At 42.4% G+C, this 21,536-nt stretch overlaps 3 protein-coding genes across 5 annotated transcripts in view; 2 read left to right on the top strand and 1 right to left on the bottom strand.

The window, feature by feature from the left end:
- Nucleotides 1-166: 166 nt before the first annotated feature.
- On the top strand, nt 167-6,301 carry il20ra (interleukin 20 receptor, alpha). Of its 2 annotated transcripts, none has more exons than XM_052052757.1 (7): nt 167-374; nt 1,878-2,001; nt 2,079-2,278; nt 3,004-3,179; nt 3,588-3,732; nt 3,836-3,972; nt 4,577-6,301. In XM_052052757.1, exons 1-7 carry the CDS (start codon nt 314-316, stop codon nt 5,333-5,335), a joined length of 1,602 nt encoding a protein of 533 aa, XP_051908717.1. In that variant the 5' UTR covers nt 167-313; the 3' UTR covers nt 5,336-6,301. The 2 variants fall into 2 exon arrangements, with proteins under 2 accessions (XP_051908717.1, XP_051908718.1); XM_052052758.1 differs by lacking the exon at nt 167-374 and adding an exon at nt 733-786.
- tmem200a (transmembrane protein 200A) overlaps nt 4,175-21,536 on the bottom strand; it is a 127,526-nt gene continuing 110,164 nt past the window's right edge. Inside the window, exon 6 of the transcript XR_007960076.1 lies at nt 4,175-4,346. The gene's annotated coding sequence lies outside the window, so the exon portion shown is untranslated. The remainder of the gene's footprint in view (nt 4,347-21,536) is intronic.
- On the top strand, nt 7,529-17,643 carry ehd3 (EH-domain containing 3). 2 transcript variants are annotated; one of them, XM_052052755.1, is made up of 9 exons: nt 7,529-8,026; nt 8,296-8,601; nt 11,569-11,745; nt 12,816-12,913; nt 14,103-14,244; nt 14,325-14,424; nt 14,495-14,665; nt 15,579-15,743; nt 16,402-17,643. In XM_052052755.1, exons 2-9 carry the CDS (start codon nt 8,375-8,377, stop codon nt 16,933-16,935), a joined length of 1,614 nt encoding a protein of 537 aa, XP_051908715.1. In that variant the 5' UTR covers nt 7,529-8,026; nt 8,296-8,374; the 3' UTR covers nt 16,936-17,643. The 2 variants fall into 2 exon arrangements, with proteins under 2 accessions (XP_051908715.1, XP_051908716.1); XM_052052756.1 differs by having other exon boundaries at nt 8,266-8,601.

Below are 21,536 nucleotides of genomic sequence, written 5' to 3'. Positions count from 1 at the left end.
TTGATTTATTGAATAAATTTCTCTGATAAACTGTCAATAAACATACGGCTGTTTTTTTATAACACAGTACAGTACTGTCGCAATCAGACGTCTTTCTTTCGCGCATGCGCAGATAAGCACTCGGGCGAGCGCAAACCAGTGAGATCACATTCTTCAGGGGACGTTTTTTTTTTTTTGTAAACGTCATAATCTGTACTTGTCATCATTCGCTTTTGTTGGGACTTCACTGCAGTTCTCCAATGTGGCCGAATTCGGCTGCAGGTGAAGCATCGACAGGTCCCTTGATGGAAACGAGCGCTCTTTTTTTTCCCACATGAAAGTCATGAGGGCTGTTTTATTTCTTTTCATCCTCGGGGGTGTGGACTTCTCTTCAGGTATCTGTGCGGCTAGGTGTGTCTCGCCATGATAACTTTAATGTAACCTTAAATGCGCTTAGTAACACGCTGATTTACAATAAATGCAGCAAACAGTTATTCAACTCAACACGCTGCTGTATTGAATTGAATTGAATTCGATTTCAGAGGACAACTTTTAAGGTTTAGACAATACAATACATGCTGATTAATATAGCGACTTGCGTGTCATGGTTACAATGTATTGTTATTATGCAAATTGAGGTTTGGAATGTAAATCAGGGTGTGTGATGGTGGTTTATTTTTCCGGTTGACTGTAAATTGATCTGGACTTCCCAAATACATTTTGTATTACCGGTACTTGTTTTTTTTCTGAAAGTCATGAGGGCTGTTTTATTTCTTTTCATCCTCGGAGGTGTGGACTTCTCTTCAGGTATCTGTGTGGCTAGGTGTGTCTCGCCATGATAACTTTAATGTAACCTTAAATGCGGTCAGTAACACGCTGATTTACAATAAATGCAGCAAAAAGTTATTCAACTCAACACGCTGCTGTATTGAATTGAATTGAATTCGATTTCAGAGGACAACTTTTAAGGTTTAGACCAGGTGTCACCAACATTTTTGAGGGTGAGAGCAACTTCATGTGTACCGATTGTGTGAAGGGCTACCAAATTGATACACGTCTGAAATAACATATTTGTCCAAAATACCTTCAATAATATGAGGATGTGTTATTTTTAATACTTGATGATTTAAATTGTCAGACTTTGATCGTGTTTCGAAATGTCTCACAGTACTGCCAATGTTTGCATTTTTAAATCATAATTTCTACTAGCAAATCACAATGTCCAGGCACTGGCGGGCTACTCAAGTGGTCTTCACGGGCTACCTGGTGCCCGCGGGCACCATGTTGGTGACCACTGGTTTAGACAATACAATACATGCTGATTTATATAGCGACTTGCGTGTCATGGTTACAATGTATTGTTATTATGCAAATTGAGGTTTGGAATGTAAATCAGGGTGTGTGATGGTGGTTTATTTTTCCGGTTGACTGTAAATTGATCTGGACTTCCCAAATACATTTTGTATTACCGGTACTTGTTTTTTTTCTGAGGGCAATCGGAAGTAATTAGTAACATGGATTAATAACATAATCGATTAATCCGAATTTTCAGGTAAGGCCTTTTTTCATTCTGATGATTGGAGGGAAAAAAATCTAGTTTAAAACACATCCAGGCTTTTGCACTGGTTACAATGATGGCATGGCAGCGAAGCAGGGGCGTAGAGAGTGTGGGACCAATGTGGCGGACATAAAAAAAGGGGGGGTGGGGGACAGGCGGGTAAAATTGATTCAAATCAGATTTTTACAAACAGTGCAATTTATTTGGAGGGCATATCGGCCAGCCCTACCTCAATTGTTTTTTAAACCCCAAAATAGTAAGGGAAATACTGAAAAAAAATATGATTATGAGCTCTTAGTTTAATCCAATGCCTATTTAAACATTGTTTCCACCACCGCAGGCTCATCCGTTCCTCCGAGCCCAGTTAATGTCACGTTCACCTCGCTGAATCTGAAGAACGTACTTGAATGGCTCCCAGGAAATGAAACTCCGGATGGCACCCGCTACACCGTGCAGTTCGCCCTGTGAGCAGCGTTAAGCCTTTCCCTACTCTATAGTTATACCGACCAGTTTGCCTTCAGAGTTGGCCTCTCCTCTGCAGCTACGGCGACAGCGTGGCAGGAAGCAAGCGGGTGAACTGGAGGCCGGTGCCGAGGTGCAAGGAAACGGAGAGGACGTGGTGCGATCTGAGCCGCGAGACGTGGGATGCGGAGCAGGGCTACTACGGGCGGGTGCGCGCCGTGGGCGCCGGCCTTTCAAAGTGGGTCGTGACGCAGATGCGCTTCATTCCAAAGGCTGACAGTAAGTTGAGCGACATCAATAGAGATGTAAACAAACAAAGGTTTCTGTTGTTGTTGTTATTACAGTATTTGGTCATTTTATTCATTTCTATTGTGCAACATGCTGGGTATCACAAATAACTTTTTTGCTTAGCCAGTGTGCCAGGTATTATAAATAGCTGGCAGTACCACTGTTACTAAATTGCAAACTTTGGGACCATGCATGATTTTATATTTAGCCCGTGTCTTCGCCGCCAAGTCGTGAGTGTAAGCAGTGCACGCTTTGAGCGCCGAAATAAAACAGTTTTAAAATTACAAATTAATTAATTAATTAATCAAAATAAGTTTTGGTCCTAAAAATTTGATTAAACAAATACAGCAAATCTAATAAAGTGGTTCTTAATCTTTTTAGAGGTACCGAACCCAACCAGTTAATATGCACATTCACCGAACCCTTCATGAGTGACAAATATATATATATTTTTGTTAATATAAATTCAAGATATTTAAAAAAAATGCATTTATTAAAAACAGAAAAAAGTAAGTAAAATTTCAAGAGATATGTATACTTTTTTTATTTACGACGTACTATCACGACAGTCACACGTTGACTACTAAGCAAATTAAATTTCCCGCAGCACTGATTGGACAAGCAACGTCATGTGATCATCTGCAGCCAGTGAAGGCCAAGCGGGCGTGTCATAACTAATTAACATGTTGAGTCGCGTGTGTCTTAACCTCCTACAGCAACGTTTGGGCAACCTCAGATCTCGGTGGAAGTGAAGGACAACAACGCCATCATCTACCTGTCGGGTCCAATCAGATATCAGCCAGATGATCACGCCCCGCCCATTTCCATGGCATGGCTCTATCCGCAGATGACCTACAACCTGTCGGTTTACAACAGCCGCCAAGGGAGAGTGGTAAGCTACAGTTGAAATGATTACGAGTGCGTCAAAAAAAGTTCAAGGGCCGGTGTCACAAAAAGATTTCTTTCAATTTCGGTGGTCTCCGCGGAATCCTTGAAGACTCAAGACTTAGCATCGATTGCTTCCATCATTTCTGTTCGTTGCTTGACGACAAGACACGGAGGATATAAATACTGTATATAAAAGCATGTTGAGGGGGGGGGGGTTGATCGCTGCAGAGAACTGCGATCGCAATTACAGTTCATACTTCATGGTGAAAACATTGATCGGGACGACTACTCGTTTGGATTGGAAATATCTTTTATGACACAAGTCTTGGGATTTTTATTTTTCCGACGCACCTTACACTGCTTTGAAAAGCCTCTTTTATCAACAACAAGAACTCACATTGCAACTTGACAGCACCATCTTCCAGTCACCTCCAGCCCGTACAAATACGGACCGATGGATTTTGAGACGGAATACTGCTTCTCGGCCCAGGCCAGATTCCTCTCCTTGCGCTTCAACTGCCACCGGTCCGAGAGGCTCTGCATCACCACGGGAAAAGGTACAACCTCACTGTGTTTGTTTCTTGCGTCGCCCCAATGCTAAATTTGAAAACCATGTCTCGAATACTTTTAACGACGTGATCTTGCACATTATTTCCATAGATCCTGTCATCGGCCAAGTGCAGATGGCGGTTGTTGGCATTGTGTGTCCGTCGCTGTGCATCTGCATTGTTCTGGTGGTCGGCTACATTCTCTATCACTACCTGATGGGGAATGGACAGAAAAGGCCTCATACCCTGGTAATGCGAATAACAAGGCTACCTGTAGTTGCTCTCAAAGGCATCTTTTGGTATCATAACTCAGCTACGCACTGTATTTTTGGTACTTTTCTTATGACCACCACAGTATCTTTGAACGTGATAGTAACACCCTCAAAATTTTTATTGCTGTAAATGAAATTCATTCTCTTAGTTTGGTTTGGGGTCAGTGACCGCAAAAGCGAGGAATAACGTATACTATTTTAGACGGGAGACACAGTATCAAAAGCGGTCGTTTTGAACTGTGTTCCGTCAATGGTGACACTACTTAACTCATTCACTCCCAAAGACGTTTTTAAACGTCTTTTCAGACTTGGTCCAGAATTGGCTGGTACTGAATGAGTTAAAGGAATCTCCTCTCAATATTCTCATGGTTCCAAGAATTAGAGTGGGCCTCCTGGAATTGTTTTGTACTTGTATAAAAGAAACATGGCTACCGACAACTTGTGTAAATTCTTCAGCCGTGGACATTTGTTTATCCGCGACACTGTCTCAAAGTTATACAAGCCTTGCCACTGACCACTATAAAACACTTTTAAAAAGCCGCGGTGCTATATTCTCACCCTTCCGTCTTTTTGCCTTGAAGGACGTGGCTTCTTTACACCTTCAACCCAACGCAAGCTTACTCCCCGATGCCATCACCCCGTTGAAGAGCCAGTGTCCTTTGGACGATGACGACAAGGACAACAACGCATCAGACTGCGTAATTTACAGTGCTGCCCAGCATCCACAGCCGCCACCAGAGCCCGAAGAACCCTGCGCCGACTCTTTGAGCTACGGCGTGGTTGGGGTGGCCACGACGGATGCCGGTGGACAGTGCGACGCCCACCCTAACGAGTTGCCCGTTAAGGACGCCACCTATCCCGCCTCTCAGTGCTCCTTACCGCAAGCAGGAAGCAGACGTCCCCTGGAAAATGCGACCCAAAGTCAGTCGGACTTTCCAACAATGTATTTGGCAAATACAGCTCCACATGGCCTAAGAATGCCCATGACGGAGGGGAAGGAACTGAATGGGAGCCCATATCGGAGGCGTGGAGAAGACGCTGAAAACTACAGTGTCCTCACGCCGACAGGAGCGCTGCGAGACGAGGAGGGAGGACCGCTCTGCGTTGAATGGGACCGTGAAAAGAGGAAGCTGGTGCTGCCAGGGCTGGAGATGACAATGAGCCGGGGGGAAGGGGAAGGAGGCGGCAAGAAGGTAGCAATGGGCGATCTGGGGTTGGAAAAGGTGTTTGTCAGGCAAGCGTCACGGGAAGAGGCGGCACCGTCGCAAGGGGCCACTACAGGCTGGGAAGTGGATGACATTGTCAGAAAATGGGATTTGGTCATCTCTATGAATGAGTAGGACTGCCCTCACACAAGGACGTATTGCATGTTCCTCTTTGAAGTGCTTGTTGCAGATGGATTTTTAATTTTTTTTTTCATTACTGGAGCATTACAGCTGTAACAGAAGCCTTTTAGTTAGGAATGAAGAAGTCACCACATTGGCTTCCGGTAAGCAGATAATTAGATGAGTGGCGATAGGGTTGCACCCACTGAATATTTTTATAAGAGTTTTCTACCGATTATTTCATCATGTGGATCACAATGTTTTCGATCGATGAAGCCGCAAGTCACTTCTTATTTTTGTCGTCATCTTCACATTCTACGGTATTAGCTGGAATTGTATGGCTGGATAAGGCGGGGCCTGGCCTGGTGCGTGACACGGGCGTTAGCGAATGAGCTTGTAGAGTAGGCTGCTTGAGATCTGCCTCATCAATTAGCCAGTCTGTGTGTTAAAAAAACTACGTGGTGGTGAATGAATGTTTGTTCAATAAAGCGATTGGAAGTGGATGGTTGGCTGTGTCTGTGTTTGACCACTCGTTATGGCAGCGAATATTAAATTCGCTCGCAAAAATTATTCCTGTGAAGCTTTTTCCCCCCCTTCTAATTTAAGGCATGTTACCTAATTTGAATAATTGCTGCAGCTCTACGTGGTGTATGAAGTAGTTGTGGACACACGATGGTGGCATAATTGAGTCTCAGAAGTTATATTTGACACCTCTTGTGGTTTTATGACATTCCCTCTTTATCAAGAGCTGCACCCAGTTTAATCAAACCTTGCTTGTTTTTGTTGCATCAGCCTGCTCATTCTCACTCAGATAACGTACAGATAAAGGAGCACTTTATACTATGCGGTCAATTTGGTCTAAAGGTTTCCTAACAGAGCGTGCGGCGTGCCACCACAGCACGAATTATAACTTGCATAACTTTGCTGTTGTAAATTGGGAATTACTCCATTGTGAGACGAATAAAGGTTTTCTTATACTTATTCTTTTTACAGTCCCCAGATGACTTTTTTTTCTTTTCCGCTGCATCAAATTCAATATGTGTCACGTTGTGCCCGAAGCGATAGAATGATCGCTCCGTGCACAACAAAATAAGGAAGTGGATCCCCGAAATAGCAGACACAAAAAGAGATTTTGTCAGATAACAAAAGGAGTCTTTAATAACGAACACAAAATAACCCGACAGGGAGAATAACAAAAAGCGCTGGTCAAAATAGGGACCAGGGATAAAATAAAAGGACAACTGAAAACGCTTGCGGAAAAAGATGGCAAGGAGGGTCAGATTAGAACAATGAATATAAGTTTTACTCGCAAGAGGAACAACGACGCGTAATAACAGCCACAAGGCTAAGAGGCAATGAATAAATGCAAGTAGGAATTGGGCAAGAGAAATTTTGGCACGGCGTGGAATTCTCCGGCAGTGAGTAGACTGCCAGAGCGTCCAAATAAAGACTGAGCAATTACTCCCTAATGGGTGACAGGTTTGTAAACGGCGGGCAGAAATCCCGCCCCCTGCTGGCAACCCCGGGACCTGACAATATGTGATTGCATGGAGGACAGGAAAAACTCATATCTGCTGTCATGAATGATGATTTCCTTTTTCTTTCTTTTTTTTTTTCAATCCAAACCCGTTAAGAACATCGTGAGAAGGAAGTCACTAAGGTATTTTGGCAGTAACCTCACTCCAACCAGAAGATTCAAAGTGTCGAAACCACGTAGCATTTATGTAAGGTTGTCTCAAAACACATCAACTTCCCTACCCACAATAATCATGGACGCATCCAGGACCTGGTCTGCTCTACTGGAATCACCATCAACAACCTCTCCAGCTCCAACCACCTAGCCATCATCTTGCATATCAACATTCCCACCACTAAACCCAAACTCAAGCGCACCACCACTTTCCACAACATCAAGTGTCTCTGACACCATCTACAACCAGCTGGCTACTCCCTAGTCCTACACCCTCAACCTGTCACTCCTCCACTAACCGATCAGTCATTTACCCAGCTCTCCTTTGATCACCCTCTCTGAACTCGTTAAATTACTCTCCTGCATTATGACCGCCACACTGATTCATGCCTTTATCGCCTCACGACTCCAACAGCATTCTCTCCTTGCATCCTGCCCTTCGCCTGTAGGTGGCGCACCATTTCTCGGCTTCGCACGGGTCCGGTTTGGCTTGCCGCATCACTGGGCGGGGCCAAAAGGCCGTTGTCGTGTAACTTCCGGTAGGCTCGGGTTTCCCAGCGAGTCGGTATTTAAATACGAGCTCCGTAGGAGGGGAGAGAGAGTTGACCGGCTGCCGCCCTATAACGCTCCGAAACACTAAAGCTCAACACTTTGTCGCTCGTTGACTTTCATTTTTAATTCCAAACGACACAAATCCACTTTTATGAGCGTGTTTTGACTGCAAACGGTTGGTGGTGGAAGGAAGGACAACGGCGGTTGACAGCGTCGCGGCAGCTCAGTGCATCATTGATGGGATTCCTGTGCTCGCCCACGGCCCCGTAGCGGCATTGGGACGCTAATAATATTTTTTTGGACAACATTACAATATATTGTATCACATCGAATATACAACGGTGTGTTTTTGTCCCATTCGGAATATCACGGGCTTGGAGGAAGCTGGAAGAACCCGGATGAAGAGAATGCAATTAGAGTGTTGTCTGTAATTGGCACAACACAAAACCATCTTGACAGCTTGGGTATTGACTTTTTTCTCTCTTCTAATAGCATCGTATTATCTGCTTAGAACCACACCCAACATTTATTTAGGTTATATATTCCCTTACTTTTAATTCTATACCACGTATTATTTAAATGTGATTTTTTTTTTGCAAAGTAAAACAAGACATTTGTTGGTATATTGTGCTTAGTAGCCCCAGTTGGACACCCTTGTGCTTAATTTATTTTTGACATTTTCATGAATGGCTCATATTTGAAGAGGCCATCCACGCTCTGTGCGCCCTTAAAGATCTAGGACTCACCAACCAGCAGACCACAAGAACCAATCAGCTGAAGAAGCGGCAGCATCAAAAACAAGCACAGCCGTCATGTTCAGCTGGCTGGGAGTCGATGACCGCAGGAAGAAGGAGCCCGAGGTCTTCCAGACGGTCAGTGATGGTCTGAAGAAGCTTTACAAGACCAAGCTGTTGCCGCTGGAAGAGAGCTACAAGTTCCACGAGTTCCACTCACCGGCGCTGGAGGATGCCGACTTTGACAACAAGCCCATGGTCCTTCTGGTGGGCCAGTACTCCACAGGCAAGACCAGCTTCATACGGTGAGAACACAAAACGGACACAATTTGGATCAAATGGAGATATTATTGGCTGGCAACCAATTCAGGGCGTCCCCCGCCTACTGCCCGTAGACAGCTGGGATAGGCTCCAGCACCCCCCGCGACCCGAGTGAGGACCAAGCGGTTAGGAAGATGAATGAATGGAGATATTAAAAGTTCATTCAATGAAGACACGCCCAACTTACTGTTTTCCCTCTGCTGCAGCCATCGAACATGCCGCATAAATAGAAAATAGTAAATAGAGCAGGGATAACATTTTGGTTGTCTCATGAAGTTGCATGTTTTTGATTATATTAATGTAAACTAGGACCTGGTTAGTGGTTTGAATTTCAGCGCAGGCCTTCCTTTGTGGAGTTAAGTTCTCTGTGTTTCTGCAGAGATTCCCTCTGGGTACTCCAACTTCCTGCTACATTGCCAAAACATGCATGTTAGTTTCATTGAAGATTAAATTGTTCAAAGAGTGTTTGAGCAACGTTCTGTTGTTTGACGACAAGTTAACCAATGCCTAATAAAAACAAATATTAACTAACAAGAGCCACATTTGATTCCCCCCACCCCCGTCCTATTTTACTTTATATCCTTTTTGTGACATTTGTTTTCAGTGTGGCCTGAATTTTCCATCAAGTTAAAAATACATGCCAAAACTTTGTTTGAGCCCAAAATTACGACTCCACTTTTGGTGGCTTTCTCTTTTAAGAATTACTATCTTGGAATGTGTTGTTTATTTCACGGAGTGCAAAGCCCAACTGGCAAAGTGGGAAGACGACTGCTCCATGGATGCGAAGGGAGCCGGATATCTGAGCTCATGCAGAGTTGACGGTCCCCGAAGCTATAGGAAGCCTCGGGAAACATATCGGTGTGGCGTCATGTTTAGATTAGCCAAGGCTTTCGGTTGTTTGAACCGTCGGCCATTTTTAAATGTCATTTCATTAGTCCTTTCAAGCCAGTGAGGATGGTCTTTAGCAACTTCCTGCATCTCCTCCTTCCTCTCTTTTGTCTCTTCATCATTCGTTTACTGATGACAACTTTGCAGCACCCACCCCCCCTCACCCTCCACCTACATTTTAACACGACAACGAGGAATGTCCAAAACGCTTGATAACCTTTGGTCACGCCCGCCTGCAGTCACACTTCATGAATGATTCATTTCAATATTTAAACCAGAATAACTTCCATTTTTTTTATTACCCTACCCAAATGTGTTTGTTACAGATTAAAATGTTTATTTTAAACGTATAAATATAAGGCAAACCTCAAAAGGATGATAAGTATGTTGCATGACGTGTTATCAAACACTGGTACGCGTGTATTGCACAACCTGTCGGCGGAGATGGCTCCACCAGGCGCTGTTTGCTCCTCAGGCAAGGTGTGTGTGTGTTTAAATATCTATGCATGTTCATTGTAAAGATGTTTTTTAAAAAAGTGAGGGTGGGAGTCATCCTTACATCTGTTAACGCTTAAAACACTGACAGGAAAATTAATAGTCGCACCGTAAATCGGCCTGCGTTTACAAGACACGACATTGTAAGATCGTTTCCACTGCTTCTAACATGTAAGATGGGGGATTCAAAACCGGAGCACTCGTTGGGTGAGGAGTCACTTTTGGTTACTTTAAAAAAAAGAACACGCTACTCACTATAAATCATATAAAATGCCATTACTGATGAAAAAAACAATCTGTTTTAGTGATGAGTGTCTTGCAATGTTGGACCAATACAGGGGTTGAAAGAGTTATTTGTTTTGCCAACAAATTGTTCAAGAGTCATTTCAAATCTTGACAATTGATTCCGATTTCTGCTCGAGGCGTTTTGTACATGAGAAAGTTGGCTAAATTCCAGAGATGGGCATTCCGTCCCTGGGATGGAACAGTCCATCCATCAGTCATTTTTGGGACAGAGGACGGTGGATGATAATTTATTCCCCCCCCCCCCCCCAAAGGACAATCTAAGCAAGGACTGAAGTGAGTTGTCAGGAACCACCAAGGAAGACGATTTCCTTAAAGATCACCTTGTTGTCACCCTAAAGAGCATTAGCTCACGTTGGGAGGATCGGCAGGGAATTAAGCCGATGTAGCCACGAAAGCCGTGTCGAGCCATCTGCCCCAGGTTGATTGGGAAAGAAAGTATGAGAAATATGGTCGGTTGACCTATATAACGTTAGGTCAGTATTTTAAATTAAAAAGGGAATTCTTATCACTTGTTACTTGTCAGAAAATACGATAACTTTTGTAGGGTCAGTTTTCATTGCACTGCTTTTAGGTTGGGCCCTTGTAAGCGCCAAAAACTTCCTGGCCACCAAAAAAAACCCAAAACAATTGCAGATGACCAATTCTGCCTGGGAACAAGTTGCAAAGTTTTCACGTGACTTGGAAAACTAGCCCAGGCATCATCTGTCTCCCCCCAAAAACCGTTGATGCAAATACAGCAAGCTTGACTTACAACACCATTGACCACAGGTGTCAAACTCAAGGCCAGGGGGGCAATTTCGACCCGCCAGATCATTTTATGTGGCCCGTGAAAGCGAATCATGTGTGGCAACTTGCTAAAATCTGTACCGAAATGTCAAATTGTCATGTGTAATAAATATCGTTGAGATTTTGCGATAATTTTGTTATCCAGTTAAAACTCATTTGAACAATCTGAGGGAAGACGTACTGTAACTCCAAATTGGCCCGCGACTACAATGAGTTTGACATCCCTGCTGCCTTGACTATCATTATAGCCGAAATTCTCGCCTTTCGCTTCAGTATAGCTTATAGAAGTACGACACTTGCAATGTTTCGCCGAGTTGCATACTATCACATATATTTTTTTAACCTTTTGTTTTCATATATTTTGCCTGGATATCAAAGTAGGAGAACTTTCACCAGAGTCCCACAGAGTGCTTTTTAACTCGGCTCTCATCTTATCAAAAGCATCTCATCACGGAACGCCTCACTTGCCCCCACAGTTACCTGTTGGAGCAGGATTTTCCCGGGATGCGCATCGGCCCCGAGCCCACCACGGATTCCTTCATCGCGGTGATGCACGGCGACACGGAGGGCGTGATCCCCGGCAATGCCCTTGTGGTGGACCCCAAGAAGCCCTTCAGGAAGCTGAACGCTTTCGGGAATGCCTTCCTCAACAGGTTTGCGCTTCGCCATGTTGTGACGCTCTCGCGCCGAGTATGCGAAGTGCGAGGTAGCAAGCGAGCCAGAGTGAGAATCCGCAGTGGGGCGCTACATTCCTTTGTGATTGAATTTCCTTGCCCTCACCAATCGGGCTTTTGCTCTACCAGCCGGCGGTCATGTGTGTTGCCTATGTATGTAGGTCATGCCACGGTGACACTAAACTGCAAAATTCTCATCACGTCCAGGCTAAGATGAAATAAAAACTGCAAGTAGAGATGAACAGCCCCCAAGCCCTTTTTTTTAAATTACCGTACATTTTTTTGCATCTTTCCTAAGTAGACCAAGAAAACTATATTTTGGAACCTATGCTTAAAGTCAGCCATTTTGGTCTGTAGCCATTTTAGGGTTGTTTTGGAAACATTTGTTTCATCATGCAACCTAAAATTTGGTAGGCATGTCTGTCATAACTAGACCTGCAAAAAGGTTTGTTCAGTCATGCTAGAAAAGAAACTAAGTCTGCCACTTTTGATTTGGGGAGGAAAAAAAAATCCCCCCCAAAAAGTCCCCCAAAACCCAAAGACATTCATTACTAAAGATATTGTTGACTTGCTACCAAAGTTGATTTACGAGACAATTTGGGTGGCACTAAATTAAATTAAATGTTTGACTTTTGGTCATTCCATAAAACACGAAACTCTTCATGACTTGTTGCTGATGAAGATCCCGCCCAGAAGAAATTCAGCAGCGCTCCTTCCTGGCACTGGCCAGGCACTAAGTTGCTTCGTGATGCTTCGTTTTGAGCCTTTAATGAAACACACTAAACATTGATGACATTTTGACTGAGTGAGCGGGTTCGGCTGTGAGAGTTTAGTAGAATAAAAAGACAAGCAAGCAGTGATTTAAATGGTTACGGTGGAAAGTTCAGCGTTTTTGTGTGCAGAGAAGAGATGTCAGTTTTCTTTGAAGCATGTTTTGTATTTACTTGGGCATGCAAGTCACGCATTTACTGTACATTTCTACAGCTGGCCGCCGAGTTTGTTTTGACACGTTTACACAGTCTTGGTCATCTGCGTGTGTGTTTGTGTAGGTTTGTGTGCGCCCAGCTGACTAACCCAGTGTTGGAGAGCATCAGCGTGATTGACACCCCAGGGATCCTGTCAGGAGAGAAACAAAGAATCAGTCGAGGTAAAACAACACTATCATGACAACAAAGGCTGTTTCTGCCCGCGTGTGTGTGCCTCTGTGTGTGTAGCGTGCGCGTTCATTCACCGGACCCCCGTTCGTCTACCCAACACTCGACCAGTCCCATTGAATCCTACAATGTCAGCATTTCGGAGCGGGGGGAGGAGATTATGTCCCTTTGGTTTCAAAGAAGAGTTGATAGCGTCCAAAATGAGCTTTGATCGGGCGCGTGCTTGCATTCCGGCATGCAGTGCGAAGCTAAAGACGATTAACTCATGAGATATACTGTACATGTTTGTGTCTGGATGTCTCCTTTTGTTCCAATTGCCTTGGTGTAAAAAAAAAAAATTAAAATAAAAGTTTGAATGAACGAGCAAATATTACACATACCACATTACAGAGACATAAAGGCAAAGGGCAAGTCTGAGAATCCTTTTCGGTCTGCTGTGGTGTCACAGAGCGGTTTGCATTCCCAACACTACACGGTTGGCGTCGCCATACCAACGGTCGACACGGACAAAAGAAGCTGGATAACCCAAAACGGCACTAAGTCCATGTTTGATTTTACACTCCTGTCTCTCTTGTCTGACTATTTCTTTGGTCTCTACGCACCCCTGTTGGTGTGTGTGTGTGTGTGTATGTATGTACACTCCTTATGTGTCCAGAAGAGGAGCTATCGGGCTATAGCTGCCTCCGTAGATGTCCTTATGGAGGTATTGTCTGTTAGATGTCGACGTGCTACTAAACGAGCAGTTAGCAGTGTGCTACTTTAAGGCTTGGAGGAATTTGTGGACTCCTTTCTTGCCCTTTTTTTCTGAATCTTGTAACATGGGTTGCAAAAAATATACGAACAATTATTATTATTCTTTTTAACTACAATTGCAATACCATTTACAGATTTGCTCCACCAAATTCGCCTTCTTGAGTAAACCATCAAGGCGTCGCTTGTTGGTTCTGCGCAAGAAGCCGCACCTTAACACGATTTTTTTTTTTTAAGCGTTACTGCTACTACGACTACCGCGCAGCTGACACTTGGTTGCAGTCAACACTTTAATGAGATTGACTTTGCATGGTTTGCCAATTTTTGCACGTCACCATGTCGCAAAATGATCTTATTGCTTCTATGGTGACAAAACAGTCATGGTTCATAACCGACGTGTTTTTTTTTTAATTATTCTTATTATTTTTACAGGCTACGACTTTGCAGCCGTCCTGGAGTGGTTTGCCGAGCGCGTGGACCGGATCATCCTGCTCTTCGACGCTCACAAACTGGACATTTCCGACGAGTTTTCCGACGTGATCAAGGCGCTGAAGAACCACGAGGACAAGATAAGGTACTTTGAGAACGGGGGGACCTTGGCTCTTGCGAATCATATGAAATCACAATTGCTGTTTTGCTTGCTTTTATCATCAGGGTGGTGTTGAACAAGGCCGACCAGATCGAGACTCAGCAGTTGATGCGAGTGTATGGTGCGCTCATGTGGTCGCTGGGAAAAATTGTCAACACACCTGAGGTAAACAACTTTTTTTAAGTTCTACCAGAGAAGCAAAGCGATCTGTGCGTCCCTCTTTTGTCTCCGGCAGGTGATTCGCGTGTACATCGGCTCCTTTTGGTCGCACCCGCTGCTGATTCCCGACAACAGGAAGCTGTTCGAGGCCGAGGAACAGGATTTGTTCAAGGACATCCAGTCGTTGCCGCGCAATGCCGCGCTGCGGAAGCTCAACGATCTGATCAAGCGGGCGAGGTTAGCAAAGGTAACGTTCGCACTTCCGAGACTCGTGTCAGGATGGTATGAAAGGACCTCTCTCCCATATGTACATTTTGCGTGTTTTCGGGAGAAAAGTGTTTCCTGCCGTCATCCGCCTGTTTAGAACAATTGGGATCACATGTGAATGATTTCCTCTTTTCCTGTCTGAGGACAGATACTCAACCACTTGTCGGAAACACTCCAATTTTTCTTGTTTGACAGCTGATGTGTGTTATGCTTCGAGGTCATGAGACAGACTTGGGGGGGCGGAGGGGGGTTATGTTGCTAAGGATGCCGAATTTCCTTGATTGACTTCTTAATCTGAGGGCTAATTTGGTTAGCCCAATTCCTAAACAGGGCTTTTCATATCGTTTTTCATTCATTTTTTGTTCATTCAGTTGGATTGAAATAGCTTTTAGAGGATGCTAGTTATCTTGTGTAGTTATTAGTTTCAGTATGATTATTTTTACTTTGAAAATATCGTTGCTCTCCTGTGAACATTAGATGCCCATTTTTAATTGTTATTTTTTTAACATTAATGGCATGTCGGCATTTCGGACATCCCATTAACTTAATTTTGTTAATGACAAAAATGGACAAATGTTTTTTTCACATGACAGCGATGATATGGAATATTTATGAGGTGGATGATTGACAAAAATAAAAAGGTCACTGAGTAAACCACAATTGTCAAACGGCTGTTTGGCCTTCCTTCCTTTTGCACGGACATATAGCAATACGGAAATACTTTTAAAATGAACCCCAAAGTTCATATTAATTGACAAAGATGAAAACAAAGGACATGTTTGCTATGTTTATGATTCCGTTTTCGATTGGATCTTGAATTACTGTGTGCAGCTGTGCTTGATGTTATCACTTTCCTCCTTGTCCTGATGCATTCTTTGAATCCCGTCACGCAGGTCCACGCGTACATCATCAGTTCTCTGAAGAAGGAGATGCCAGCAGTGTTTGGCAGAGAGAACAAGAAGAAGGAGCTTATCGCCAGCCTGGGAGACATTTACAAGCGCATAGAGAGGGAACATCAGATATCACCTGGAGATTTTCCAAATCTCAAGAGGATGCAGGTAAGGATGAGGAAGAGGATCTGTTCACCAATAGTTGACAACGATGTGCTGTTTTTTTTAAACTACCTATAGTGTTGGGAAGTAAGATTAAGAAAAGATTAAGAAAACCTTTATTAGTCTCGCAATGGAGAAATTCCAGATTCACAGCAGCAAAGTTATGAAAGGAAGTAGTGAAGTCGAAATACTCTGAGCTTCAGTTGAGTTTTCAGGTCCTGTATATGCTTTTTCACTGAGTATTGTTTTTCTAAGGGTTTTACTTCCAACTTTTTAAAACAGATATTTGTAGGACCTTCAACTCCTTACTTTGTAAAAATAGGCTAAGCACTTTTTTTTCCCAAGAATGTGAGAAGGGGAAGTGAGGATCTGGGCTCTGTGCTGGTGTGGCTGCTTTAGAGCACCTCGTTGTTGGCCATGAGTGCACGCACAACAAGGGGAAGAAAATGAAAGAAACAGAAAAATGAAAGTCCAACTTGAGAGAGAGCATGTGCCACCCAGGCATTGTCAATATTTTGAAGACAAATTTTATGTGCGTGGTGATTTTAATAAATCAAATTAAATTTGTCTGTTCTGCGGTGTGTCAAATTTAGAAAACCTTTCACTTTACAGGGACTTTAAGGACAGAGTTTTAGTACTTTTGCCATCTGTACCTCCTTTCCAGGACCAACTCCAAGCTCAGGACCTCACCAAGTTCCAGCCCCTGAAGTCCAAGCTTCTGGAGGCTGTGGATGATATGCTTGCCCACGACATTGCCGGCCTGATGGTGTTAGTACGCCAGGAGGAGACACAGCGACCCAACGCCATAGTCAAGGGCGGCGCCTTTGACGGCACGCTCAACGGCCCCTTCGGCCACGGCTACGGAGAGGGTGCCGGCGAGGGTATCGACGAAGCCGAGTGGGTGGTGGCGCGCGATAAGCCGGCCTACGACGAGATCTTCTACACGTTGTCGCCAGTCAACGGCAAGGTGACGGGCGCCAACGCCAAACGAGAGATGGTTAAATCCAAGCTGCCCAACACGGTGCTTGGGAAGATCTGGAAGCTGGCCGACATTGACAAGGATGGCATGCTGGACGACGAAGAGTTCGCACTGGCCAACCACCTCATTAAAGTGAAGCTGGAGGGACACGAGCTGCCCACCGAGCTGCCGGCCCATCTGCTGCCTCCTTCTAAGAGGAAAATACCAGAGTCAATGTAAATGTCACAAATCATTAAAAAAACAGAAAAGATAAACACTTTTCCACTAGGAATGGACTTCATGATCCAGTCATTGATTGAATTGATTAATCATATCTTGGCGCAATGGAGGCAAATTTGATGTCAACTGGAGCAAGTTGATTTTAAGGAACAACTCTTCGGATCAATGCATTATACAGTGAACCTCAGTTTATCGTAGAAGATCCATTCCAGACCCACCTGCGATAGTTAAAATCTGCGCTATGGACTGTATAAAAATAAACTGTTGATAAATAGTCCCCCCCCCCCCTATCCAGACACAATTAAACTTGTGAAACAATATTTCAATTTGGGCCCGACCGATTAATTCATCGGACAGCCAATTTAATTGGCCAAAATGAGCTCTTTTATAAGCCCACCCCCCCAAAATTGGCCAACTTTTACATTTTCCTCTTTGTTATAGAGGTACAAATACTGATTGGCAACAAAGTGTTGTAAAACAGTCAAATATTCTGCCTGTAATTCATATCTTTGTTGTAAAGTGGACCAAAAAAGAAGTTATTTGATTCATTATATCAATTTTACTGGGAACAACAGTGTAAAACGTATGCAAATGGCGCAAATTATCAACCGAATGTTCAGTGTATCGTAAAAGAGAAAAGACCAATAACAAAGACATTTTAGTGAAATTGAATTGAAAAAAATATAAACCGTGTATATACAATTTTTTTTTTAAACAATCACATACTGATGTAGCTGAATCAAGGATTAAGAATGTAAAGTCCCTGTAAGGTGAAAACCGAGTTGTTAACAACCTGACAAATTTCAATCATTAAAAAAAAAAAAAAAAAATCAAGTACAGAAAACAAAGCTTCAAAATTGTGAACAATCTAGCTACTGTCAAATCTCTTAATTCACAATGTGAATAATGACAGAAATGTTGATGCACAGGAATTCTTTTGGGCGTGGGGGTGAAGGATTGGCTAAAAATAATAGAAATAACGTAGTTTCACCTGGTAACAACTGTTTTTGGAGTGTTCTGCCTCATTTTTGGGAAATGAGTCCAAAGGGTTGACAAAAAACAAAAAGACTAGATCAAATCCCACGACACCCCCCAAAAAAACCCTTGGTGTTCAAAACGAGGATCGCAGGGATATGATGGCGTCCCAATGTTCCGATGTTTATACTGTGACTTAATATGTGTACTTCTATTGTGTTTGTTATATTATGAGACCATTATGTATTAGGCTAACTCTCTTCTAACTCCTCAGTGGCAACACTTTTTTTTTGAAGATCATTAACATTAATTGACACTTTGGTATAGCTGTACTCATTACCACTGACGTTACTTGACTGTGGTGCAATATGCCAGTATTATTCTTCCTCACTCCACTTGATTTGACTCCGAAAATACTCAAAATTTTCTTGCGACACATTAACAGTCTGTGCGTGTCCGTCTCTTATCATATGAACGTGGTGTCCTTCAAGAAAACTGCTTGCATTCCAATGCACACACGTTTATGCTGGATGTCTCGCTTCCGATCAGCACAATAAACTTCATGAAAAAGAACCATGTCTGAAATGGTCATGTTTTTACACATTTGTCTAAGTTTAAAAAAAAAATAAAAAAATCCAACTGCTTAAGCAATTTATACTCCCTTTGCGTAAATTTACCAGGAACAATTTATACAGGCGTACAATATATATGAAATGTAAAATATACAGTATAAAACAATTGCAAAGAGAAAAATAGTGGGAAATGTTTCGGTGTGTAAAATGTTCCATTACATTTCTAAATATTATGGCATTTTAATAAGAAAAATTCCAAACAGCCATTGTTTTTTTGTACTCCTCCATCAAAACATGCAACACAACTCAAAACATGTCCTCTTGCAGGGAAATGTCTCCTCTAACATTCACTTCCAATCTTACCTTGACCCTGACATCCCCCCCTCCCCCGTAAAAACACACATACATACTGTAATTCAATGGGGTGTGTGGTGTGGTTTTGAGGACGCATGTATTTCCCGGAAAAAGGAGACAGTGAGCCAGAGTCGCACAAAATAATATCTTATCTGTCCCATGAGGAATACATGTATATATATATTGTACAATATAACAAGTAACTGCTTTGTCAGTGGTGTAAAATGACAGTGACACATAGCCATGTGATGAATGTGTGTGTTTGCGTGTACGAGGAAGCTATACATCACTGTTAAACATGTCAACACATTTTTCCTACCCTCCCATAAGAAATCATGGAAACTGAAAGAAACTGTTCCAGGGTCAAAATAGCCATTCCAAGCAAAAACGTCTGACTTCCTGTGTCCCAGGCGACATTTCTACTAAACTTCATGAGATGTTAAGTGAAACAGGGTTGGACAAGGGTGTGGAGTCACAAGAAGGGAGCGTCGACACAAAGATGTTAATTAATGTCCGCCGTCATGGAAAAATTGACAAAGGTACTTCTTGAAGGGTTAATTGTTAACTTTCATATTGCGACGGTCTACAACATGAAATAGGCCACTAGAGAAAGAAAAAAAAGATAATGCTCACTTTTTATTGCTTCACAGTTGAGTGAGATCTTCGTCCCATGAGGCTCTGCTGCCACCTAGAGGATGCTGACATACTCTTCATGATTCATATTTTTAATCATGAAAACAAATTGAGTCATTATTTTTATAAGACGATGGAGAACCACGAGGGCTTTATTTTCTCTCTTCTCATGTAATTGAATTTGAAATAGTGTCCATTTCATCGTATAGACAAGAAAATGTACAACCCAGCACGGCTCTAAATGACAAAAGAACTCATTATTGAACCGCCTCTTCACTCTCATTTGAACAATTTATCCATAATTACCAGTATGTTTGCTGCATGGCCAGCAGATGGCGCTCTTTCTTTCATTCCAGAATCTCTAGTTTCCAAACCCGATTCTTAAGGTTTACTCACCCACAAATATAGATTATAGCATATCCTTCACATTTTTATAAAATTAATATATTTTCATCGTATAACACTGAAAAAAATGGCCCAACGTTACACTCTATGCATTATACAATGTTTATTCCATTGTAAATTTACTGATTCCGGTAAAATACAACCATTATCTGAACTGCTAGCAACAAAAAGGAGTACACTTCGAAGTGAAAATGTCCACATTGTGACACAGAAAAAAAGGTTTTAAAAATGACATTAACATGGCCTTTTCAAAATAAAATGGTTGACATGCTGCGTCTTTTCAGGTATTGGTTTTAGAGACTTTTTTGTGGGTCTACTCATGATAGACATACAGTATCAACCAACTAGCTAAAACTGGCTTTTGGGACTGAATTTGTAGCGTAAAAAAACACAAACACTAAAATGGTTATTTGGAACCAAAAAGGCAGACTTCCTGTATCTTTTCAGCCACTGAGTCTTGACACTTTTTTGTGGCTCGACTCATGATAGACATAAAGTATCAGCCAAATATCATGTGGCCATGAAAAACTGGCTTTTTGGGACTGAATTATAACGTAGGAAAAATAGCAAAATTACACTAAAATGGTTGTGTGTCATTGGCCCTCCTAATCCGCTTCCGTAGTACGTTTTCAAACATTGGTTCTTAAGACTTTGTGATTGGTCTACTCACGATTATTTTACTTAGTGAAAATGGCTTTGGAGGTTCAGCGTTTTAATGAACATTTTGAAAGGTTCCTTTCAGCCATACACAAACACACACTAATTATGAGTCCTTACCTTAACGTTAGCAGCAAATCCTCGATGCTGCTAATTAAAAAAAAAAAAAGTTTCCGGAATCGCTGAACTAAAAAGTCAACTTTAAACTCACCTCATTGACCTCCCTTGTCCCTCTCATGTTGCCATGGCAATCGGCACCAGCTTATCATGAGTTCACGATGCGACGTAACCCGCCTCTGCGTTGCTTTGATTCGCATGACAAAATCACACTGAAATCCTTGTTTTGTTTTTCTTTTTTTGAGAAGACTTAAGAGGAAATTAAAATTGGAGACAGAGCCAAAAAGCAGGAGGTCAATATCAGGCCCGAGTAATTACACACAGCTTCTCGGGTTGCTAGGAGATGACGTCCAAGGTGGGATACAGCGGCAGAGGCGAGACGACCATTTACAATCATGGAATAGTTAGCGAGGAATATAAACTTGCGCTCTTTGTTTGTTACGATCCGTTTCAAACTATAAACCAAAATGAACAGTGGGACACGCCTTGGGATATGAGTAGCGGTCAAGAATTTTGAAAAATAATCTCACTTGTTTCTCAAACTGTTTTGCACAATAGCAACGTTTATCACAGAGCATCACAATTTTTTTTCGGCATTATAGAGAATGCTTGTCTCGGGATTGATACTAAAATGTATTTTGGGGGTATTATTTTATATATATATATATATATATATATATATATATATATATATATATATATATATATATATATATATATATATATATATATATATATATATATATATATATAAATATATATATATATATATATATATAAACGTGACTTTTAATATTCGGGTATTTTTCATGCACAGACAACGAACAAAAATCATTCGTAATCCACAATGGCATGAAAGTGAAGGAGTGGACTATCAGCATTCTTAAA

This window comes from Hippocampus zosterae, chromosome 19, assembly GCF_025434085.1.
Source record: "Hippocampus zosterae strain Florida chromosome 19, ASM2543408v3, whole genome shotgun sequence".
NCBI classification, from domain to species: Eukaryota; Metazoa; Chordata; class Actinopteri; order Syngnathiformes; family Syngnathidae; genus Hippocampus; species Hippocampus zosterae.
Note: the sequence above shows the minus strand (reverse complement) of the source record. Positions and strands in the feature narration are given on the sequence as shown.

What these genes read in the sequence shown, in the direction of transcription:
- ehd3 (XM_052052755.1), top strand. Translation starts at nt 8,375, where the DNA reads ATGTTCAGCTGGCTGGGAGTCGATGACCGCAGGAAGAAGGAGCCCGAG. An exon ending in GAAACAAAGAATCAGTCGAG is followed by an intron (nt 12,914 to 14,102) that starts GTAAAACAACAC and finishes TTATTTTTACAG; the next exon opens with GCTACGACTTTGCAGCCGTC. An exon ending in AACCACGAGGACAAGATAAG is followed by an intron (nt 14,245 to 14,324) that starts GTACTTTGAGAA and finishes TTTTATCATCAG; the next exon opens with GGTGGTGTTGAACAAGGCCG.
- il20ra (XM_052052757.1), top strand. Translation starts at nt 314, where the DNA reads ATGAAAGTCATGAGGGCTGTTTTATTTCTTTTCATCCTCGGGGGTGTG. An exon ending in GGGTGTGGACTTCTCTTCAG is followed by an intron (nt 375 to 1,877) that starts GTATCTGTGCGG and finishes CCACCACCGCAG; the next exon opens with GCTCATCCGTTCCTCCGAGC. An exon ending in CTGCATCACCACGGGAAAAG is followed by an intron (nt 3,733 to 3,835) that starts GTACAACCTCAC and finishes TTATTTCCATAG; the next exon opens with ATCCTGTCATCGGCCAAGTG.